This window comes from Ammospiza caudacuta, chromosome 3 (assembly GCF_027887145.1).
Source record: "Ammospiza caudacuta isolate bAmmCau1 chromosome 3, bAmmCau1.pri, whole genome shotgun sequence".
Taxonomy (NCBI): Eukaryota; Metazoa; Chordata; class Aves; order Passeriformes; family Passerellidae; genus Ammospiza; species Ammospiza caudacuta.
In genome coordinates this window covers 100,796,813-100,820,637 of record NC_080595.1, presented here as the reverse complement: position 1 = coordinate 100,820,637, position 23,825 = coordinate 100,796,813, and the positions used below count along the sequence as shown (strand labels likewise).

The following is a 23,825-nucleotide window of genomic DNA, read 5'->3' as shown; positions in this document are numbered from 1 at the left end:
GGTTAATGCTGAAAACCTTCAACCTGAAATTTTTTGATATCATTATGGAGATAAATGTAACTCAGGTTCACTCTATGAACCTAGGACACTGTTAAAAGAAACAGAGCATGTGGAGACTCTGAGAGTTGGCAGGTGCAGTAAACCAGCTTTATTTGGAGATACTAGCAGAGAAAATGTAATATTTTTTTCCTTGTTCAAGCGCAGGGCTGCAAAATACAGGAGCTAATCAGACAGTACAAGTAATTCGTAATCAGAGGGCAAGTGCAGTCCAATAGGTGCAGAGATCCTGCTGTAGCATGGCCAGCTACATAGAGCTACTGATTGTAATACTAATACTGTGATCCATTTTGTATATCCTTAGAGGCTGAAGCACATTGAAATTATTATCTTAAAAAGCTGGCATTTAGTGATTGTGTCAGACCAGCAGTAGTTATATCCATCTGTCTTTGTTTCTTCCTTCAATACTGTCAAAATTTTATTAATGCATTAATCTCAGTATTTGCTGCCTTTTTACAGACCTGGCAGCCACGGTGAAGACATGTAGGCATATGGGAGATAATGTTCTATCTGTAACAATTAGTAATTTGAGCATTTTTAAATTATAGCTGTAATAATTCAGTTACTCCTCAGACTTAGGAGAAAAATAATATATAACAAATTCTACTGGCTTTCTTGTCCTATTCTGGTGAAATTCTGCATGTGGGTATCGTATATGCACGTACATAACTACAGCCGATTAATTATTTAGTTTTTGGATAAATAAATAAATAAATTTCTCTTCTCTTGGTCTGTCAGGTAAGGCATCTGGATTTTTGCTTAAGTTGAGCAGTTCTAGTCCACGCCATGATGACTAAATCCTAGAGAGGAGAGGACATTCCTATTAATAATCTAATAGACGTTGAGTTTTAATTTGTCCGTGGCAGCCGTGTCTGCGGCGATGGCCGCGTGGTGGCGCTGTGCACACAGCAGCAACCCCGGCCCTTGCGTTATAAAATAAAAATTACCTGCCCTTCTTTCTGAAAGGGGCTCTAACTGCAAGCTTGAAAACAGCTGGCTCGAATATTGGAAGGAGTTTGGTTTTCTATGCGTGAAGAATTCTACTTGCATTTTTATTTCGTTTCATCTCCTGCAGGCCAAATGACATAGGATGAAGGCTGTTCGTAATTTGCTGATTTATATATTTTCCACCTATCTACTGGTTATGTTTGGATTTAATGCTGCCCAAGACTTCTGGTGTTCCACGTTGGTGAAGGGGGTCATTTATGGATCGTATTCTGTAAGTGAAATGTTTCCTAAAAACTTCACAAACTGCACTTGGACGCTGGAAAATCCAGATCCAACCAAATATAGTATTTACCTGAAATTTTCCAAAAAGGACTTCAGCTGCTCCAACTTTTCCCTCTTGGCTTATCAGTTTGATCATTTTTCCCATGAAAAAATAAAGGATCTTTTAAAAAATAACCATTCTATAATGCAGCTCTGCAACTCCAAGAATGCTTTTGTATTTCTGCAGTATGATAAGAATTTTATTCAGATACGTCGTGTCTATCCTATCAACTTCCCAGGATTACACAAAAAAGAAGAAGACCACAAATCCTTCTTTGAATTTTTGGTGTTGAACAAGGTGAGCCCGAGCCAGTTTGGGTGCCATGTGTTATGCACTTGGTTGGAGAGCTGCTTGAAATCTGAAAATGGGAGAACCGAGTCCTGTGGGATCATGTATACAAAATGCACCTGCCCTCAGCATTTGGGAGAGTGGGGAATAGACGACCAGTCCCTGGTGTTGCTCAATAACGTGGTGCTGCCCCTCAACGAGCAGACGGAAGGCTGCCTGACCCAGGAGCTGCAAACCACCCAGGTCTGCAATCTCACCAGGGAAGCCAAGCGGCCGCCAAAGGAAGGTAGGTGCTCCTTGGAGGGGGGGCTGAATGCCATGCCAGTGTGTAAGTCCTGCTGCCAGCTCTCCTTAATACTCACATTCCTTTCAGTTGCTCTCCACTCTGGCTCTCCTCTAGATGAGGCGAAAGGGCTGGAGAAGATGCACACTCCCTTAAAGGCAGGGAAGGCTGAATTTTCATTTCTAAACTGGCCTAACCTACAGCTTATAGTTCTGCTGAGCACCGTTGAAACTCCTCACAAGTAGGACCCATCTGTTCTAAGGCCTCACTTACAGTAATGCCCACAGGTGGTGAGCCAGAAATCACTCTCCCCCTCACCATCTCCTTACAGCAACCACCCAACTGCAAAACCGTGGCCTTCTTGATATGATCCCTCGACTTTGCAAGGAAAACATTTCCAAAGGCATGCAGGCAACCTGACCAAAAGACCAAGAGATTTACAATGTTCAGGACACCTGGTCCCTGGGCCAGACCTCAGCAACCTACAAATAAACCAAGAGCAAATGCAATTCCTAAGGGTGAAGCCTCTGCCTGAGATGCCTGGAGAGGCGAGGGACTGTGCAGGCAGGACATGCTGGTTTAACCTCCTGGGAGCTCTGGGAAGGGGCCAGAGCTGCTCCTGCACCCATTCCCCAGGCAGGACATGCTGGTTTAACCTCTGGGAGCTCTGGGAAGGGGCCAGAGCTGCTCCTGCACCCATTCCCCAGGCAGGACATGCTGGTTTAACCTCTGGGAGCTCTGGGAAGGGGCCAGAGATGCTCCTGCACCCATTCCCCAGGCAGGACATGCTGGTTTAACCTCTGGGAGCTCTGGGAAGGGGCCAGAGATGCTCCTGCACCCATTCCCCAGGCAGTCCCTGCTCCTGGAGATGGAGGCTCAGAATCTCATTGCAGTATTAGCGAGGAGGGGATTGATGTGTCATTCCCAGCAGCTGCTCCAGTTCCAGCAGCTGCTTCATGTCCCTGCTGGAAAAAGGGGAGGGGGCTGCTGCGGAAGGGTGGGAAGTCAGGGATCCAGCAGTTAGCACGGCAGCCTTCCACCTAGTCCCTCTGCTAGTCCCTCCTGATTTAGCCTGAATTCTGGAGCGGTTGGGGCGGGAGGGTGATTTTTAGAAGGACTTTGAAGGGTTGTGAGGCAGGGAAAGCGTGGGTTGAACATAGATGGGGGCACTGGATGCAGGCTCTTGGCGAGGGGGTCCTTCAGAGCTGCCGTGCGGGAATGGGGGGAGGGTGAGGATAAATCATCGAGCCCGGGGTATTGCATTTTAATGCAGGAAATGTTCCCTCTCTCCTTGTTTTTTGCATAGCCACAAAGCTCTCAGTCTGTGGCGAGGCAGTGCCAAGCTCCCAGCCCCCCTAATAGAAGTTGCTTTGTTGAGGAATGTAACATTGACACGTTGTTAGGAGAGAATTTTCTTTAAGGGCAGCCAAGCCCCAGTGCTGTGGGAGAAGAAAAGCTGAACTTGCTCCAGCTGCGGCGGTGCCAGCGGCGAAGGGCAGGGCCGGGGGAGGGGAAGGCTGGCGAGCGGGACGCTTGGAACGTCGTGCGGCTCCGCGCTCGGCCGCCGGCCCGGACCAGAACGGTTCTGAGGGACGGGGGCGGCCCGGCTGCCGCAGCAAGCCCCTAGAGAGGCCCGTTCGGTGGCAGGGATGGTGGCTCGCGCCGTTCGGAGCGGAGCAGTGCCCGGCGGGCGGGGCAGCCCCGGCCGCAGCAGCGGAAGGGATGGTGCCTCACACGCTGCGCGGGTGCGGGGCGCTCGCACCGCCCGTGCGCGGGGGGAGGCGCCGCTTCCGCCCCCGGGCTCGGCCGCGTGAGTCACGGGAAGCGCGGGGGAGCCGCGGCCCCCGAACGCGGAGAGCAGGAACAGCGCGGAGCGGAACGCGCGCAGGGAGCGCGGGGCCCTGCGGAGGGCGGGCACGCATCGCTCGCATCCCCTCGCATGCCCCCGCATCCCCCGGTCCGTCCTTCCTCCCTGCCTCCGGTTCCGTCCTCCGGCACCGGCTCCCTCGTGGGGCGGGGGGCGAGGCAGCGCGGGCACGTTGGGCTCTCACATCTTTCCCCAAAATACACCAAATTCCAAAGGGATAAGTGTATCCAGGCTAAAGCATCTGTTTCAGAAACGTGCTTAGTTGAAAGGACAGAGGAAGCTTAGGGCAAGCTTTTCTTTGGTTTTTTCTTCCCTTAAATTTTGAAACGTGTTTCCAGCATATTCTGCTTCCAATTTCAGACATATTTTGATTCTTGTTCCTACTCTTGGGTTCTCCTGCATATGAGCTTGAGAAATGGAGGGTGGAAATTTCATTTGGTCGGTGGAAGGTTTGATTTGCTTGTTTATCGCTTTATTTAGTGGGGCCAGTTTTGTACTGAGGAAGATTTTTACACTTTTAGAATTACTTCAGTTAATGCACTTCGAAAATGTTCATCAGATTTTTACTCAAAGTTATAATCAGTTTGCAAATTAAGCCTAAGAGTACTTCTCAGTTAGCAGTAAGCTTTTTGTTTTCCACTCAGTGTCTAAAACATTTTTCCCTTTCCCAAAAGGGTAAAAATCTGCAAGGGAGGTGTGTTTGTCTTCTGTAGATACAGTTGCATTCATTACGCACATCAGTCAGGTGTATCTGTTTGGAAAAAGCTGGTTCGTGGTTCAGATCAAGGCCTTATTGAGGAATCAAAACATAGAATGTTCTTGCTACAAACGGGATGCAGTTCATCACTTCTGTCAGCGAACATTAAGGCAAGAAATACAAATTTTGTTTTCACAGACAATCTAGTTCAAGTGAGATTGGCACAGGTAGCATAAATAAGGTAGACCAATAACTAAGAAATGGTTGTTACAGTTCGTAGTGGCAACTGAAAGTACAGTTTTGCTAGTGTAAGTTGAGTTTTAAGGGAAATGGAGTTTACTATGGAGAAAGTGCTCTAGATTTGGTAAGACTGTGTTTTATGAATTTGTGCATTATTTTGAGGTTTGGTACTGACATTGCCTAGAAATGACTTTTGGAAAGGAATTGCAAAGACCTGACAGCTTTCTAAGTATTATGCAAACCTTCCCATCCATCAGAATTGCTTTCATCAATCTTGATGTATGAAGTGTAAAATCATTTCCCAAAACTATTTTCAGTCACATTTTAGAACCCTTATGTAAATAGAGAGCATTTAGATTAAAGCCAACTGTATCTATTTTGAACCTCTGAAGATTTTTACAATTTGGAATATGATAACAGGCTTAGGAAAATGCATGAAAGTCGGTATTTTTCCTTTTTAAGAAGTGTTGCATTTTACAAAAGATGTGACAAGTATACAATGGATGATTGTGTTTCTAAATGTTCTGAAGTGTTGAACAATGAAAGGATCTAGGTCAAAAAAAGTAGAAGCTGTAACTATCGCTTTTAATAAAATGGTTTGGAAATATGTGGTTTATTCAGCATTTCTTCTGTAGGAAGATCATCTTTGGTGTCATTGATTAAGGCAATATTGAAAATCGCTACCATTTTACTTAGACGCAGTTTCCTTGTATCTAGATCCTTTTCTGTGGCCTTGCATTTGCGATGCTTACCCGGGATCAAAGCACTGGCAAATAGATCTCAGTGAATACTTTGGCAGGATCCTCAATTTGAGGGCTGTGGGGAATTTGTCCTCTTGATCTTCAGTGCTGTGACTGAAGTACATCATGAGGTTTCTGTCAATAAGACGGGACTCAGTTCCAAGACTAGTAAACATGTAGTCAATCCAAGAGGGAATCCAAAAATCTTTTTTCTTATTGTGGCCATAATATTATTGTGGAGTTTTGTAATAGTTACTTAGACAGAAACTATAGACAGTTTCCTGTTGTGTTTACTGCCAGATCTGATGGGTTCCTCCTAAAAGAATTGACCTGTTACTTACATCCAAGAGGAAAAAATAAGGGATGTTCACATTTATTAAATTTCATCATTTGGGGCTCCAGGCTTAATCTTGTATTTTGTGTTCACGTGGCCTAAAATAATTTTACTAGGGACATTTTATTATGCTAGAAATGCAGCTTTGGTCTACTTTGTCAGAAATTCTAAGAGCTCACTGTGTACCAGCATCTCAGTATTCAGCAACTGATTTTCTTTTCCCCCCTGATTTCAAATCTGACAACACAGAGATCTTAATAGAGGATTTAGTGTAATAGATAGGTCTTTAAAATAACAGTTTATGTCACACTGTTGAATAATAGTAAGATGTAGGATGCACACAGTTTTACAGAACCTTCATGACATGTCTGCATTTATTTATGTGCCATTCCATGAATGCCCACTTCCTGTTGCACACATTTGAGATGAATTCACAATATTCATCACATACCCAGAGGTTACTAGCTCGATGAGTAGGCTGGACATCCCCAGTCAGGAAGTCATAGTCAGTAATAACATGTCATATCATGGCTCCATCACAGGATTAAAACTGTTAAATCAGTGAAGGATTTGTCTAGTAAGATCAAAAATTACAAAATGGAGTCTAACAACCATGTACTTTGACAGGGATGTTTAATATTTAGTGTGCAACAACTATTTGAGACTAAAGTAAAATTTAGAAAATCAAAAATAAATAGAACAGTTGTCCAAAATATTGAATGAGTACAAGTAACATACTTGAAAGAAGCTTAAGAATTTTTAAATTCTTCTGCCTGCAGTGGCTCTTTTATTCATGAGTTCAAGGGGACAAAGGAGGATGAGAAAAACACACTTTTGAATTTTCTGTGAAGAGTATTTTTCATTATATTTTACAAAATATTTTTTAAAAACTTTAAACTGAAATACTGAAATAAGTGGTTACCATGCAGGTTATGAGCAGTTTTAAGCAGTTTTGTTATTACACTGTAATGAGTTGTTTAATCTCAGTGAAAATCTAGACTATAAAGAAAATAATTTTCACTTTAAGTAATTTTTTTTTACATAAATATTGTTCCTGCTAAAATGCTCATGGCCAAAATATCACTCGACATTAACAGAATCAGTTAAAGAGATCATGTTTGTGACTATGGTTCCCCATGGAAGGAAATATTTTTAAATCTCCTGTGGATTCCCATGTGCTACATAATATGCCCTATTTTGACTTTCTTTGCTAGAAGAAAATGATCACCTAAAACTTTGTACTTTTAGTACATATTTGAGCCATTCTGAACCACTCATAATAGGATGCTTTATCACAGTCATGTGAGTTTTATTTCAAATTCTTTTCTTGATGCAGTGCACTGTAGAAAAAGCAGTTATGATCAGCGCCTCCTTTAATAAGCCTTAGCTTTGTTTTAAATTATCATATGTGATTATCACTAATGACTCTATTTTAGTTTGTGCTGTATTGATTATTTCCACCTGATTTACTTCAGTAAACTATGAAGATTTGTGTTTTGGCATGAAGTTTAGGAGTTTGTGTGCAAGAGTAATCAGCACTTCATGTATGTGTATGGAATTCAGTTGGATTTGGATCAATCCATGAGTGAATAGTCTGATGCTTTGAAAAAGGAAAATACCCAGGCCATTTCCTTTATGATACAAAAAAGCCTATATAAATGGCTTTGGTTCCAGTTATTTAAATACTTTATTAGTAAATGTACTTCTCTCTCTAGGTGGTAATTTCTTTGGTATCACAGATTCTGTCAGTATTTTGTTCAGCACTTCTCACACACTAATGTGATGGCATGTTATTTTTTGGGGAAAATCAGCCAGCTTCAGTCTAATGTTTGCCTTAGGAGGGATCACAGGTGCCTTGTATAGGATTTGAATAGCAGTTTTTCATCAACTCACTGCTTGTTTAAAACGTTCATGGCTTCAGTTGAATAGGTTGTTATGACCAAAACCGGGATTTTAGTTTCTCAACCTCTCGTTTTTCCTTGAATGAAGCCTCTGTGTACATTATTGCACTCAAACATTGTTAGACTTGCTCTCAACTGGGTATAAATGCTGCTACAAACTTCCACTCTAGGAAATGCAGGATATAAACAGAAACCAATGATAAAGAATGGGTAAGGTATAGAAACAAATTAAATGTTAAAAATTAAGTCAAAGCAAATATCCAAATTAGGAACGGAATTCAGACTGTCTTGCTGCTGCCTCCACTGAACAAGTGCTTGATAGTTCTGAGTCCTGTACCATGAGGTATTTCACACCAGTCCTGCCTCTTTTGTTGGCCTTTCTGGTACCAGTAAGGTGTGCCTTTTGTCTTCAAACGCTCCCAATTACCCTTTATCTGGGTGGGAAAGGTCCACAATATGTCTACTGTATTTTGGACCTTGCCCTCTGATTTTCATGTGCTTTTGACAAATGTGGAAGTGTTCCAGTATAGAACAGCCATTAGCAGAAGTTGATGTAGAAGTAAGCAGAAGTTCTGCTTACTTAGTGGGATTTCAGTTGTTAAGACTTAGTGACATTACATGGAATTATATTATGACATAACACAGGTACTGGATTTTTTTATTATTATGTGGTGGTTAACACCTGCGTATTTCTTTTTTATGCGTTTATATAATACAGTGATTATATGATGTTTTACATTCAATCTGTTCTCCTGTGCTCTTTTTAAAGCAATTTATCCTCTTCTGTTCAAATCTGTCCATATTGCTGTTTTGTTTAGTTTTCTGCTTGCAAAAGCATGGAAAAATCTGCTTTGTCTGTGGGTATACACAGAGGAATTTTCAGAGGAGACTTTCTTTTTCTCTTCTTAGGGAATTAAATTTATGAAGTTTATTCAGTTGTGTTTTATCAAAGGATTCCAACTCAAAGTTGTTGTAGCTCTCAAATTGGAGTTTAGTTGTTCATTTATAAATATGCAGTAATTATAATAAAACAAAGGTCACTGCAGAATTCCATTGAGCATTATTTGCATTCACTGTTAACAAGAAATATAAAATGCTCTTTAGGACAGAGAAAGTTGTATATTATATAAAATACAAATTTACAAATTATGCATCACTGATTTATGAATATTTCAGAGTTTCAGCCTTTCTGATGTTAGTTTAATCTCAAGAGGAAGACAGTCAAATTTTTCAAAGTCTTTCTCGGTTTTGTTCATCTTTTAGAGAAGTTATAAATAAAGTTTCTGTCAAATTACTGACACAATTTTCTGATGGACTAGCCACCATCAGAATTAATAAGAACAATCAATAATAACAAAGTACGAGATCCATGTTGTTACTTTGCCTGCAAAGGCCAAGTTGTTGTCCTTACTCAAGACAAATTCACCATTCCATCAATATAATTTGGTCTAAACATAGATTAGATTAGACCCGAGGAAAAAGGTGTGAAAAAGTAATAAGGTGTTTCTACTAGCAAAAGAAAATTATTTCATAATTTTAATTTATAAATTCTTTTTTATAATTCCCTGTAGTTTTACTTTTGAAACCATCCTTGACATTTGGTGGAGCAAAGCAGATGTACTTTCAAGAAAACTCACTTATGTAGCTTCTTGTTGCATTTCTTTCAGTTGTAGCTGGTTTGTCTGTCTCTGTCTGCTTTATTTCAGTTTCTTTTTCATTATCTGGAGGGGAAAAAAGCATATGATGCACTCAAATTAGTATTTCTTAGATGATGTTGAAATTGTGTGCAGCTGAAATTTGGATGCAAGCTATTTTCAGTAATTAAGTCCAAATTTTATTTATATCTCCTAGAAATGGCAGAAACCACAACAAAAAAATATAAAATTTGAACAGCATCCGTTTTCTGGTAGCTTAGTAAAAAATTGGTGACAATGGGGTGAACGTGTCACCCACTTCTGGGCAATTTTTGCTAAATTGCTCTCTTTAATTCTTTGGGAGATGTGAAACATTTTGGGAGCTGACTGGTACCTGTTGTTCTTCATGTACTGCTAGCTCATTCATCAGTTATGTAGGCATAGACCTACATAATTATTATTTTAATTATTATGTAGGGATGCACCTACATTCCTTATGTTAAATAGGAATTTGTTACCCATCGTCACTCTCTGAGGTATGCTATAACATGTTGCTTGTGAGAATCTGAGGCCCCATTGTGGCTTTACTGCTTTCCCTTTGCTGAGTTATGTCAGTGTACCAGCCAAGTAGAAAATTATTCATCTTAGGTTTTTTAGATGTATGATCTTGATGTTGGGCAAGCGTGCTGTAATGGCCCGGCTAAGCTTCCACTGGAACCTAAAAGTGGCACAAAAAAGAGATGGGGAGAAGCAGCGATGCTGGTTCAGCACAGTTTCAATTTGCTTAGGTAAAAAAGTCTATTAAAAAGTGGTTGATACATGTTACCCTTGCCTGTTCTTTTGTACAGGTTGGCAGCCAATTACATAATACTGTGTTTCTAGGCAGTTGCACCATGTTTGATTACAGTATTACTGGCAGATCCTCCAAAATAGAGTCCAAGATACATGTTTATCCAGGGCTTCCCACTGACGATTAAAGAATGGTGCAGATCACTGTGAAAGTGTGCATGGAGTGCTTGGGGATAAGTCAGCAAAGCCTTAGCAGCTCATTCCAGTAGTGCAGTTAGAAAGGGTTTAAATTACAGATTAGAAAATCAGAGAATCTAATTCATGCTGTTCTCTGATTACGAGAAACAATATCGCTTCGTGCAAGACTACTTTTTCCAGAAAAGCTTTTGGAAAATCTGAAGTCTGAGCATTTCATGTGAAATATTTCTTTGAATCCTAAATGGTTCTTTTTTTTTTTTTTTTTTTGTAATAGTGTTTGCTTCCCTATCCTATTCTTTTCATTCCCTTCTGTACTGTACACATGGAAGATTTTAATTGTCTGCAGAGCTGGGCACTTCAGCTTGAACCATAACAGGTTGTGTTTTTATCCTTGGAAGTGTTTTGTTTGTTCTGTGGCGTTGGCCAATATCTGCAGTAACTGGCAAACATGCAGATGCTTGTACTGGTGTGTTTGAAGGTTGATAGATGTGCTTCACACTGACAGAGGAGAAGAGGGAAAACGTTCAGCACTGCAGGTGTAATGTGAGTACACAACCTTGTCCAGCTGCTCTGTCTGCATCAATTGTCTAGGAATTCACTAATAATACAGAGCATATCATAAAGTTTCACTCTCCTTGGAAGGGAGGGATGTGCCAAGGCTGGGATATTAGCCAATCCCAGCAACTGATAAGATTGTGAGAGTTATGTTTGGGGCCATAGGGCTTCAGTGAATTATGCTGTTATATAGTTTTATAAATGCAATAGATACTGGTTATACCCTTTGGAGCAGAATTATACTCAGAAAAGTTTGGTGATTATTGTCCTGGGAGAGTTAAATGTACCTAAAAATAATTGGAATCTGCTCTGGAAACCAGTGTTTCCTGCCTTGTAAATGAATTTTCAATTATGTATTCACTGAATCTTTAATATTTTCATGAAAGTTGGAACAGCTTCATAATTGGGAAAAATCAACAATATTCCTGTTCCTTGACCAGACAGAACCTTCTGAGAAGCAGAGCCAGATTGCTCCAAGTGCTGCAATTGTTCACAAGACATTCAGGCCTGGGTTGACAGTTCATATACAGACAGTTATAAAAGGACAGTGCCCCTATAAAAATAGGATGCCATCTCTGGTTGTGCCTTGTGAAAAGGTTGGTCAAGTTGGTGTGATCCAAGACCACCTTTTGGAATCACTCTGCTCAGGAGTTTGCTGCTTGTCACTGTGAGGCAGCACCCAGACCCTTGTGTGCACCTTGCTGAGGCTGCCTCGAGGCTCTTAAACACCAGCGGGTGTGGGCTGCCCTGGGATGGGCATTTTGGAGGTCCTCAGTCTCAGTGTGGGTCTTGATGAGGCATATAAACTTACCTGATTTCTTTTGTAAATGCTTTTTGATGTTCCTTTACCGTGGTGTTGTTATAATAGTACTGCCTTGCCTTCTGGTAATATTATGAGGTACGTCAAAGTTTTGCTTGGCAATCAGTGTCACACTGTTACTTAGTTTATATAGATTGTGCCATTACTGCTAAACCTGAAAGTCTTTTTTTTTTTCCCTCATAGTTTGATGAAAATCAAATCCATGTACTCCCTGAGTATTTTCTGGTGGTTGAAATGAATGTGTGAGTTTATTGGTTGCTTGTCAGATGAAACAGATGACGAGAATGAAAGGCTTTGACATTTATCTACTATTTCATGTTTTTAAGCTTTTGGATAATGTATTTTTGTCCATGTGAAATCTGAATTCTTGCAAAAAGTAGGTTTTAGTCTGGTAACATTATATGTACAGTAGCTTTCAAATAACTGAATTTCTGGAATAAATAAGACATGACAGGGTATCCAAGCATGCCAGGATGTAGGATCTAAATATTTTTCAGACATTACTAAATTCCTGCTTTTGTGTTCACTTATATATAAATAAACTCATTGAATCAACATCATTACTCATGTAAATGGTATTTAATTAAAAGCAGGTTTGCTGGTAAATGCTCTCAATTGGAGATGTGGGTTCCTGAAATATGTCTAATCAATATTAGAACAGGAAGCCATTATTTTATTATTAAAAATATTTTCTCTAAATATTATTAGAAATTAATCCCATCAACAATAATAAATTGCAATCAAATGAAATCAATATCAATAAATATCAATAATAGCAATTAATTTACTATATATAGACTGCCTTACACGAGTTCAATAAATATTCTTTGCTTTTGTTACCCTGGGACTCAGTTTTGTGTGGCTCCCAGATTTGCACAGCTTCAGATGATCATTAGTATATTATTATTCATTAGCTCTGGGACGCCCAAAGCCATCTTTTGCCTTTCACTGACCCTTCCAGACCTGCAGTGCCCCCAGTGTCTCCTGCTTGGACACCTCTGCTCCCCATTGTGCTCTTTGCCCGCACTGTGCCCCTCCGCGCTGCGCTGCTGCGCTGGGGTAAAACACAGAACCACTGTTTGCTGCTACCCTCTGTGAAGAGAATATGGTTCTACTAAGATGAGCAAAAGTTAAACAAATCAGGCAATAGCTGTCTGGTCATTAAACAAGCTGAACAAAGCTCCAAGAAGAACAAAACAAGTTCAGACAATACTTGACATGTCCTGAGGCCTTTTAATGGCAATTGCAGTGCTGGATGTATTGCCGTACGGGGCTAAACTAAAATAGATTTAGAATAATGAAGAATGGCAGTGGTTATCATCATTGTATTTTTTCCCTTTTATGTTGAATGTGTCCAGAAACTGCCATGGAATTTGTTGCAAAATTTTAGCATTCTTAAACTTGCATCATTTTTTTGCTAGATGAAAAGAAGGAAATAGTGTCACATTATTGATTCGTATTTGACAAATGATATCACACTAGACACATCTGGATAAAAACAAGAATTTCTTTAGGAGCGGTTGGCTGATGTTTGGCTATGACTTACAACTGCTGTAGAAATAGATGCTTTTTACATCTTGTTTTTGCGTAAATTTGGGGTTGTATTTATCTCTAGAATACATGTCTAAACACAAAGTTGACAGTCATTTGAGATGACAGTCACGGTCAGGCAGTTCATCCTAAGAAGAAGGCATTAAATTATGAAGTATTGGAAGATGATATTTATTACAATATGAAGTGTGGAAGAATATATGCCGGTAAAGGATGTTAGGATACATAGGACAATTTATCAAAAAATACAACAGAAAGATCATCTTAACAAGAGAATTTGTAATTTACTCAGATGCCATGAGGTGAAAACTCCAAAACAAGCATGCAAGGTGTTTTGGCTATCTGCAGAAACACTATATAGCAATTATTAGGTTTCAGAGATTACTAACTGCCATTTTCAAAAATCCTAACTGTGTATCTTGTAGTAATGCTGTGGCATCATTTCAAATGATTTTTTTACATATCTGAGGTTTATTTTCTATTCCATGTATACTTCAACCCCAGTATTTCACTTCAAATAGATGGATATAGAAAACCATAGAAAATAACTTTACATTAAAATAAATGTGGATATTTTTTAAGATCTGGTTACTATTATTCTGGCTAGGACTGATCTCAAAAAATGGAAGTTATTTTGCTAGCAGAACATAATGTTGTGAATTGCAAAGCTCTGCTAACATAGGTCTTTGTTGCATGTCTGAGACCAACCAAGGATTTAGAAGTCTTGTCCGATCTTTCATCACAGCTCAGTTGTCATTACAAGTCCTGAGCTTATGTGTCATGACTGCTTACAGTCTTTGTGCATTTTAAAGGCAAATAATGAAAGGTGATAATTTTTTGGCAAATTAGGGAGAATCAGTGTTCTATTCTGAAGTCTATGCAGATATTTACACCGAGAAAATCAGATTTCAAATTAACTTAAACGATAAAAATTTAGAGGGTATTTTTTGTTTTATGTGGATTAATTTGAAATGCATAAATAAATTAAACAATGGTGAATAGACCGAGGGTAGACTGGAGATTTATTTACGAAAAAATACTGGAGATGCGAAATCTCTTCTGTTGAAAGACACTATTGCGATATGACACCAAGATTGTGGCTGGTATTGTGATACAGTCGGGAATTCTGCCATTTCAGGACAGGGATCCTTTTGGCATGCAGTTAAAAAGACTCCCGGTATTCTTCTTTGTTCCTTTGGCAGACACACATTGCTCATGGTAGCAGTGATGTGCTGGCGAAGACACAAAGTGCTGTGTTGATCAGAGAATACATTATGTGCATGCTAACTTGAAGGATGATCACACACTGTTCCTCTCATAAGACAGACCCTCAGGCCACAAAGTCCGTTTCAGCGTATTTGGTATTTGTAACTTGTAGCTCTCTGTTAGAAATTATCACAGTGCCCCAATGGAGCTAAATAGTGAGCATGCTTCTTGGTTTGCAGCTCCTAACATGAGGTTTATACCTACTTAAGCTTCCCTTGAAATTATACTCGCTCTAAGCATGGGTTTTGATTTTTTTCCGCTTTGGTCACCCTGTGCTTTTCCTTGTGTCTGGCTTGTTAGCTCTTTACATTACTCTTTCGGCTAAACCCTCAGATTTCCCAGAAGCTTGCACTTTCACAGAGCACCAGTCTTATTAGTGCTCTAAGCTTACAGTTTATCACATCTGGGGCATAAAACAGGTGAAGTAAACAAACTCAGAAGCTTCATACGAATTACAAATGAATGAACTCTGAAAACAAAACAAAAACCTGTCTTATTTCAGCTAGCCTGAGAAGTGCACAGGCTTGAACAAGGTAATAGAATCCCTGTATTCAATCCCCTGCTGTTTCCTCATTACTCCAGTCACACAGCCGGTTGAAGTCACTGAAGAGTCCAGTATTCCCAGCTCTAGTTTGCCCATCATTCCTCTGTGTTCTTGGCAAATCTGTTTCTTTTCTCCCATTGCCCTGTGCCATCTGCTTCCACTGGTTTTCTCCATTGGTTTTATGCACAAAAAAGCTTTCAGTCAGAAAAGGCAGGATATGCCTTCCAGCCCATGCCTCATTCATTTCTGCAGGGCCTGGTACTGCTCTAATGGTAGAGTGTAGTCAGGCAACCAAATTGCAGTGGGCTAAGCAGGGATGGGAATTAAATGTGTATGTGTCCCACAGCCTAGTGTTCCCTCAGTCAGGAATCACTTTAACCTCCAGTACATAGTGTGTTTCCTTTGAGTTGCTCCTGCTGACCCCATAAATCTTGCTTTCTTATGTCTTGCAGTGCTGTAGTTTCATAGGAATTCCAGAAGCTACTGACACCTTACATGAGTCCTTTGCCTACTAGTGAGAGCAGTATCCCAAAAAACCAAGGGCTTAAGTTTCCTCAGGCTAAGTACAACTAAAAACATGCAACTCTTCCTCCCCAAGTGTTACTTCCTTTAAATAGCATGTTTATATGTGAAGAGTATATTCCGTCTTTTTCTATGGCTGTGTATTTTTCTAAGAAAGAAGAAGTCTTTTGGACCAGCTCAGTATTCTCTCAGATATACAGCATTGCCCAAGAGCATGTGGAGGTTGGTCTACAGCAGGTCATGTACCTTTTTCTGTCACACTGCGCACTCATGTGTTCACCTAGGTCCCCAACCAAGCTCACAGAGGGAACAGAGTTCAGTGTGCAGTCCTGAAAGCCTTTATTTAGGCCACTGGGAACAGGAATGTTCCCACATAGGCTCTTCAGGAGCTAATTTCAGATCATCTGCACCACTTGCTTGAAATACAGCTTTCAATTCTGCTCAGCTCTCTTTCAGCAGGTATCTAGACCATGTGCAAATATTGTTAGTTAATCCATTTGCAGTAACCTTGGGGATTTTAATGATGTTGCTTGTCAAGCCTTGCTTGTGTTAGTATTTAATGTCTTCTGTTGTCAGTAGGATTGAAGGGAAGAAGGTTAGTCATAGAGTCTCATGTTCTTTGGTTTTGGGTGCTTATCAGCTTAAGCACAAGAACTGCTAGGACGAGCCACACACTCTCTTAAAACTGAAATTCACAATGAAATTTCTAGATTTCTTATAGCAATCATTAATTTCTGTGTTGATATAGAAGCACAGTTACAAGTGAGTTAGTCGTTAGCGTAAGCCAAAGGTGCAGGTGTTATTTAATCAAGGTTTTATTTTTCTTACTGCAGTTGTTTCACTATCACAAGTAATCACTACATTTTTAATAAATCTGTCATGGGTAAATGCACTGTAGTCTACTCAAATCTGACAATACCTTAATCTAAAGGACATAAGTCTCTGGAATCACATGAATTATAAACAACATGGAAATACATTCATGTATGGGTAAAAATGGGCAACAAATTATATGATTAAAACAAATAGTTCAATATATGTTGTTCATTTTCTGTTTTAAATTATTTATAATAAAACTCACTACAAGTTCAGAGAAATTGAAATAATTGACTACATAGAGACATCATTTACAATTTAATTTGGAGGGCCAAGGTGATAAGAGACCATTAAAACCAGTGCTTTTTTTCCTATAGAATAATATCTGTCATCCTTCAGGCCCATTGGGGGCAATAACCACAATAGAAATTCTTTAGATTGTCCCCTGGATTTTTATGGGATTGACTCTGTTTGGTTTGAGGATTATGGAATGTTAAATGCTGTTAGGAGAAAGTAATCCATGTGGGCTGGTTGTCACCTCTGCCAAAGAAACAGATGGACCGATGACCTTTTCAGTGCAATGTTACATCGATGTGCTTTTGACTGGCAGTGGTGCTAGGAGCCCTCTTGTGCTTGGAGCTGTCTTTACTCAGTTAATCTTCATTTTTATTGCTGAATAGCTGCTTGTTTTTTATTCAAGAAAATGCTCTAGATTACCCCTCCCTTTTTTTAGTCACTCTGTCTCCAACACATTGCCATACATAAAGTAATCTTGGTTCTCCCAGGTGAAGATTTAGGAGCACGAATCTTGAACTCTGGCCAGATATCATACATAAATGTCTTTGTCCACACAGGGAGCCCCTTCAGCCTTTGATTGCACATATCTGTTTCCCAAGAAATTTCATTTCTGTGCACACCACTGATCAGTCATATGCTAAGCACAGCCACACAGAAAGAACTCAGTTGTATAGTTCTAACAATTATGTGTTCCATTAATGTACAAATCCACGGTAACCTGTAAAAAAATTAATGCCAACTCACTGAGAAATATGCACTTAAAATGTTTAAACATATTTTCCAGAAATTTACTTTTCCCTGAATTTACTGTCAGTCTTACTCCTTTATATGTGCATTAGACTGTTTCCTATATTTTTGCCTAAATTGTTGATACACAGCAATCAAAAGGTAATTTATGCCTCCACTAGTAAGTCTGAGAAGTTTATGAGAACAAGAAGATCATGGTATCTGAGGCTACCCTCAAGCATTTCAGTGCTTATAACATAAATTTTAGAAGTGCTGGTGTTCTTTGCAGCAGTTCTATCTCTCCATTTAGAAAAACAAAATGTTTGCATACCGCTTTACTTTTGGGGAGGGTTTTGCCTTCTTTTTCTTTCTTTTTCTTTTTCTTTTTCTTTTTCTTTTTCTTTTTCTTTTTCTTTTTCTTTTTCTTTTTCTTTTTCTTTTTCTTTTTCTTTTTCTTTTTCTTTTTCTTTTTCTTTTTCTTTTTCTTTTTTTCTTTTTCCTGTTTTTCTTTATTTGGTTGAGGGGTTGATTTTTTGGGGGTTTCTGGGGGGGATTTGGTTTGGGGTTTTGGGGGAAATTTTGGGTCTTTTTGTTTGTTTTGTTTGATTGGTTTGTTTAGATTCTGCTCTGAATGGATATAAAGTTAAAATTGGGTAACCTCTGGAAAACATTGATAAGTCAGGTTGGAAGCTTGAATCATTTACAACATCAGCTGGGTGAAAATAGTTAGTTGTACATTTTTTATTGCAAGTGAGCATGTAGAACTGATAGCAATCCCTCGAAAATCTCTTCAGAATCCATATTCACAATTTTGTTATATTTTAGCATTCCCCTGGTGTGATGTGGTGCACAGAATTCAGGTATTGAGCACTCACAGAAGACAAGAGTTCAAGTTTTCCAGGTTATGGCTGAGATTTTTTAATATATGAATGCATGTCAAGATTTTGGGGTTCTTTCATGTTTGAGAGTAGTTCACTGTATTGATATTAACAGAGGAGATAATAAACTGAAGAAATCTTAAGGTTGGTACCTTAGGGCTAAAATTTTACTTGTTGACCTATTTTTTGAATAGATTAAAAAAATGCTTTTGAAATTATCTGAAATAGACTCATAGGTAAATTTAGGTTTGAAGGGTTCTGATGGCCATGTAGTTGAATCCCTTGCTCAGGGTGAAACTAATTGAGTTGTATATTTTGTTTCAGTCTTCTCCTTAGTTCATGGTGAGGTTGTTTTGATCCCTAATAGTTTGTACGTATGTCAGGATTAAGCAAATAACCAGACCCATGATCAAATCTAGTATGTATGTTGTCAGTGAATTTTGTTATTTCTGTCAGTCACTGTAGTGGACCATGGGTTTTTTCAATTATTCTTTATCATGCTTCAGGTTGTAGTATTCTAACTATTAGAAAAATGGCCTAAACCACAATGACAGTGGGCAGAATGGCCAAAATAGTTAATTTGAAGAACAGCGAATAAAAAATTCTAGAGACATTTTTCCAAAAATAATTATGGCTATCCTTAATGTATAGATTTTTGAAACCATTTGCTATTTAGCAAGGCAGGTCCAGTGATGCCAAAAGGTTGCATTAAAAAAAAATAAATTAATAGTTTCTCTACAGTTTTTTACATCATTCTCACAAAGAGAGGCATGTTTGTGTGCCTTCCCTTTTGCTTGTGATATGTCACAGCTGTACTGTGCTGTTGGTAGCTTCTGGCACTGAGAGACAAGATAAGCAATCACTATTGAATAGTGTTCTGGAAAGGGGAAAGAGAAGAGGCAGCCAGACAAAAATATTCGAAGTTAAAGCTTGTAGGGCAAAGATAAGGCAGTATAAAAAGAGAAATGGATTAATGCTAGCCAAAGGGGTTAAGATAATAAGGATTTTCTAACAACATCATAGGGAAAAAACAAATGCTGAAAAGACTGAAAGGGATGATAATAATCTTGTTTAAAATATCTAGTTAAAAAGCTTTTTTTTAGAAATGAGAAATTAAAGATTAAGATTCTAGAACAATTTAAAAGTAAGGAGGAATCCAAATCTGAATTTGCAGGAATAAAGTGTTCCAGGGAATGTGTTTTATAGACTATTGAAGTAAATAAATAACAAAGGATAGTAATTTAGTTAACTTTAGTGTTCTAAGAATCCAGTTTCTAGATTAGTAAAACTATTAAAAAACCCTGAAAGGATACCACTTTGTAAAAGTAACAAAATTTTATTAATTATAATGGCATTCTGTTTTTATTTAATTCTAATACTATAAACATTACACAGCTTTTGGGGGAGGGGAGTTGTAAAATGGGTAAACTAAAGTATTAAGTGAGAAGTTATGGATATTACTCCTATTTCTATAAAAACTTAATTCATGTTGGTTTAGGTTTTAACACATTTAAAAGTGGATCGGGGTCTATATGAAGACTATAAATTAATATCAATGGTGTACTGAAATACACAAAAAGTAATATTTGAACTTATATCTTCTGTAGTGATTTAACAAAGAAAATAATGTAATTGATGAAACTTGGAATTTAGCAATATATTAGGAGGAAGTGCAAATAGGGTTGGGGACTGTGAGAAAAGAAGGCTTTATATCTGTTAGAAACATGAGGAGGACATATGCTAATATAATTCACAATACTGTAAAGTACTGTAGTACTCTGTCTTAGAAATAAATTCAGATAAAATGTGAAGGAAAAATCCTGAAAGCACTAGTAGTGAATGATACTTGGAGGCAATTACAGAGAGGAAAAGATGTTAAGAGTGATTTGGAACTCATAACAGAGGGTCCCTATGTAAGCAAAGAGTGTAAAGGTCTAGCTAAATTTATTGTTGTTTGTGAACTGGATATATGTTTAAAAGTCTTTAATTTTTGTAGAATCACAGAATAATATAATATAATATAATATAATATAATATAATATAGTAAAGTTTCATTCAACACTTCTCTATTTTCCCTAATCCTAGGCATTATTGCTACACATTTTTACTCAATAAATAAGTTTACCAATTTATCTCACTAAAAATATAGATATATATAAATAAGTCTGAATATATATCTGAGAGGCTATAATATATATTATCTATATTATATATTCCATTCAAACCTCTATGATCAGCTGGTAAAGAATTACATGATTTCATAAATAAATATATTAATGAAAGGAAATTTCTCTCCTCTGAACATGAAGTAATTAAAATATTGTAGGCACAGTAGGCTAATTTAATTGCTAAATTTATCTGTTATTTTTCATTATAGAATCATAGAATGGCTTGGGCTGAAAGAAACCTTAATGATCATCTGGTTCCATCCCTCCCACCATGGGCAGGGACGCCTTACACTAGACCAGCTTGTTTAGGGCCCCTGGACACTTCCCAGGATGAGCATCCACATATTCTCTAGAGAGTCTGTTCCAGTGCCTGAGTACCCTCTGAGGAAATGATTTCCTCCTAACATAAAATCTAAATCTCTTTCCTTCTAGTTCAAAGCCATTCCTACTTGTCCTGTTACTATCTGCTGGTGTAAAAAGTTGCTCTTCCCTTAAAGTACTGGAAGGCCAGCACGATTTGTGGAGTCTTTGTGGAGACTTCTCCTACCGAGGCTGCACAACTTCAGCCTTCTCAGCCTGTCTCAGTCAGAGAGGTTCTCCATTGTTCTGATCATCTTTGTGGCCCTCCTGTGCTGAGGGCCCCAGGGCTGGACACAGCACTGCCGGTGACCTCTCATGAGAGTGGAGTAGAGGGGCAGATTCACCTCTCTCAACCTGCTGGTCCCTCCTCGTTTGATGCAGCCCAGGATGCAGATAATGGCATCTTAATGACAGATAAGGATGAGCCGTGAGTGATGGAAGGACCAGTGGGCACGAATGACACAAACCTCAGTGTGGGTGGGAAGGATTAATTACTCATGGGATGGCAAATTGGACCAACCATCACCATTGCCCCAGGGTGAGCCTTTCTGTTCATTGAGTTATGTGAGTATTAAATTGTCATTTATTTCAAAATAGAAAATCAGCTCAAGAACTGTATATTTCAGTGCTTGCAGCAAGACTGAAATGAAGCCTATCTTGTGCATAAACGTTTTTCAGAGTCTCTGTTGTAAGGTGAACTCTATCCTAAATACCTCCAGAAAACATTCTGCGCCTGCAAAACAAACCTAGCCTTTCCAGGGATCACTGTTTTCTCATTTAAAAAGCAGCTTACATCAACCTGGAGGGATTCTTAAGGGGTCACACGATACTCAGAAATCCAGGGTATTTTTGCAGGACTTTCTTCTCTGCTATTAAGGTATAGGCAGTCTTTCAGTCAGCCTCCAGCACTTTTTCTTGTTTTTCTTCTCAATTTCTCATTGCAGGATTGATTCCTTGAAGACTAGAGCGGAATATACTCTGGGGAAAGCCTGCAATGATTTCCTGTGTCACCCCTAGATTGTCTTAGGGCTAAATACACCAAGCATGTCACACTGAAGCAAAGAATTAATTCACTGAGACCGAGATATTGGTAAAAAGGATTAGACAGATATAGGAATAAAAGAGAACATCCCCAGTTATACAAGAGAGAAGTTTAATTCGTTTCTTAAGGCACAGAATAAATTACTTGTTAGATGTTTGGAAAAGACTTGTCTGCTTTGGATTTCTTCAACCATCATAAGACTTGTCTTAGATTTAAAGTGTCTTTAACAGGTATATTCTTATATATTCCAAAACTCAATGCTAAAGAAAACGTAGGATTCTGGCATATGTCAGCTGAGTTGTACTGAAATCTGGAAATCTTGCTTTCTTACTATATAGAAATTTCAAATTTCTAACACATTTAATTCCTTGGCAAGACACTTCTTGTAAGAGAATACTAAATTAGGTATATCCTTTTCAGGGTATATCCACATACATCCAACATGGTATTTCCTAGGCCCCTGTGAACAGATTTATAGTGAGGCAGTTTTTGAAGAGAGAAGAAATCTTTATTAGAAAAAGCATTACAATAGATTACAAATACGGTCATGTATTTGTTCACAAGAATCTGCCTTAAAAAGTATTCTTATTGTTTCCCACCAGGGAATATGAAATGCCCTTTATAAGGACACAGCGGCCTCTGAAATGAAAGGGATATAAAAGATGGAAGTACAAGTCCTGGAAACACTTTGATATTTTAAGAGCACAGAGAGCTGCTTTCTGTGGGAAATCTTAACTTTTCTGTTATTCTTGAAGTCATTCAAAAGACCTGCATATTTTTCAGTTCTTTTACACAAGAAATAAACAAACTCTACTAGTTTTCTTTTAAAAAAAAGAAAACTGAAATGAAACAGAAAACAAAACAAAATTTGAGTCTTTTGCACAGTAGTTTGCTGGGGAGACATAAAAATAAACTTTATGCCTGAAGGAATGTGTTAGACTTTGAAAAATGTCAAGAAAATTACTTTTTTTTCCTTTTTTCCCCCAACATGCTGTGTTCTCTACAGAAAAAAAAGAAAAAAACATGTAGAAAGTTCTTAATTTAAGAGAAAATAAATCTTTCTGAAATATTTGCAATGGAAAAATGCCAGGTCTCATCTTTTTAGCAGATGTCATTGAAAAACCCTTTCCAAAATATACTTTATATTGAGTACCTCATTTACATCTGTAACTCACTAGACTAGCAGAGAAATACTTTAATAGCATTTTGTGTATATTCTTGGTTCTCACAAGACAAGTTACATTGCATAGGTTGCTCTTTGTTTATTCTTCAAGAACGAGGAAAATTTGAAACAAAAATCCATGGACTTTAATACAGAATATATATGCATATGTATAGAAAGAAAAAAAAAATCCAGCATTATATTTGAGAAAAAGGAATAAAATAGTTCTTTTCCAGACTTAGATATCATTAAATAAGAGTTCTTTTTTTTTTTCCTGTTTATCATAGTGGTTGTTCATAAGATGAATTCCACTTTTGCATTGTTGATCTATTCTCGAATGAAATCCTGCCTCAGTTTCTAGAGGTAAAAGTATCAGTTACATTTCTTCAATGATTTATCTGCAGTAAAATCCTGCCTTTCACTTTAGATCCCATCAGATTCATAAAGCCAACAGAGTAACAGACTTTCATACTTTAACAGACTCAAGGCTTAATGTTATATATATATATATATATGTATGTATCTATCTGAAAACATCAGTAGAGTTATTAATTTTTAACAGTTATTTCAGCATCTAGAATATAAACCTCCTCTAAAAGGTCTGATTTTAGTCTATACTACTCTTCATGATATTCAGTTCAAGAGAAGCAGGCTTTGAAACAGAGTTGAAATCTGACAATAGATTTTATACAAGAGAATATAGATGGGCTTCATTGCCTTTTTTTTGAAGAACATATATTAAAAACACAGTGAATAAAATTAATCATCGGATTACACAAAAAATCTAAGCTTACATAATACTAAGTCTGCTAACATATTT

General features: G+C 38.3%; 1 protein-coding gene across 7 annotated transcripts in view; it reads left to right on the top strand.

Annotated features, from left to right (window-relative positions):
• The first annotated feature begins 1,145 nt into the window (after window positions 1-1,145).
• Window positions 1,146-23,825, top strand: part of ADGRB3 (adhesion G protein-coupled receptor B3) — a 444,081-nt gene continuing 421,401 nt past the window's right edge. For all 7 annotated transcript variants that reach the window (XM_058801298.1, XM_058801295.1, XM_058801300.1 and 4 more), the window contains exon 1: window positions 1,146-1,901. In XM_058801298.1, the coding sequence (XP_058657281.1) occupies window positions 1,148-1,901 (754 nt within the window). In that variant the 5' untranslated portion in view covers window positions 1,146-1,147. The remainder of the gene's footprint in view (window positions 1,902-23,825) is intronic.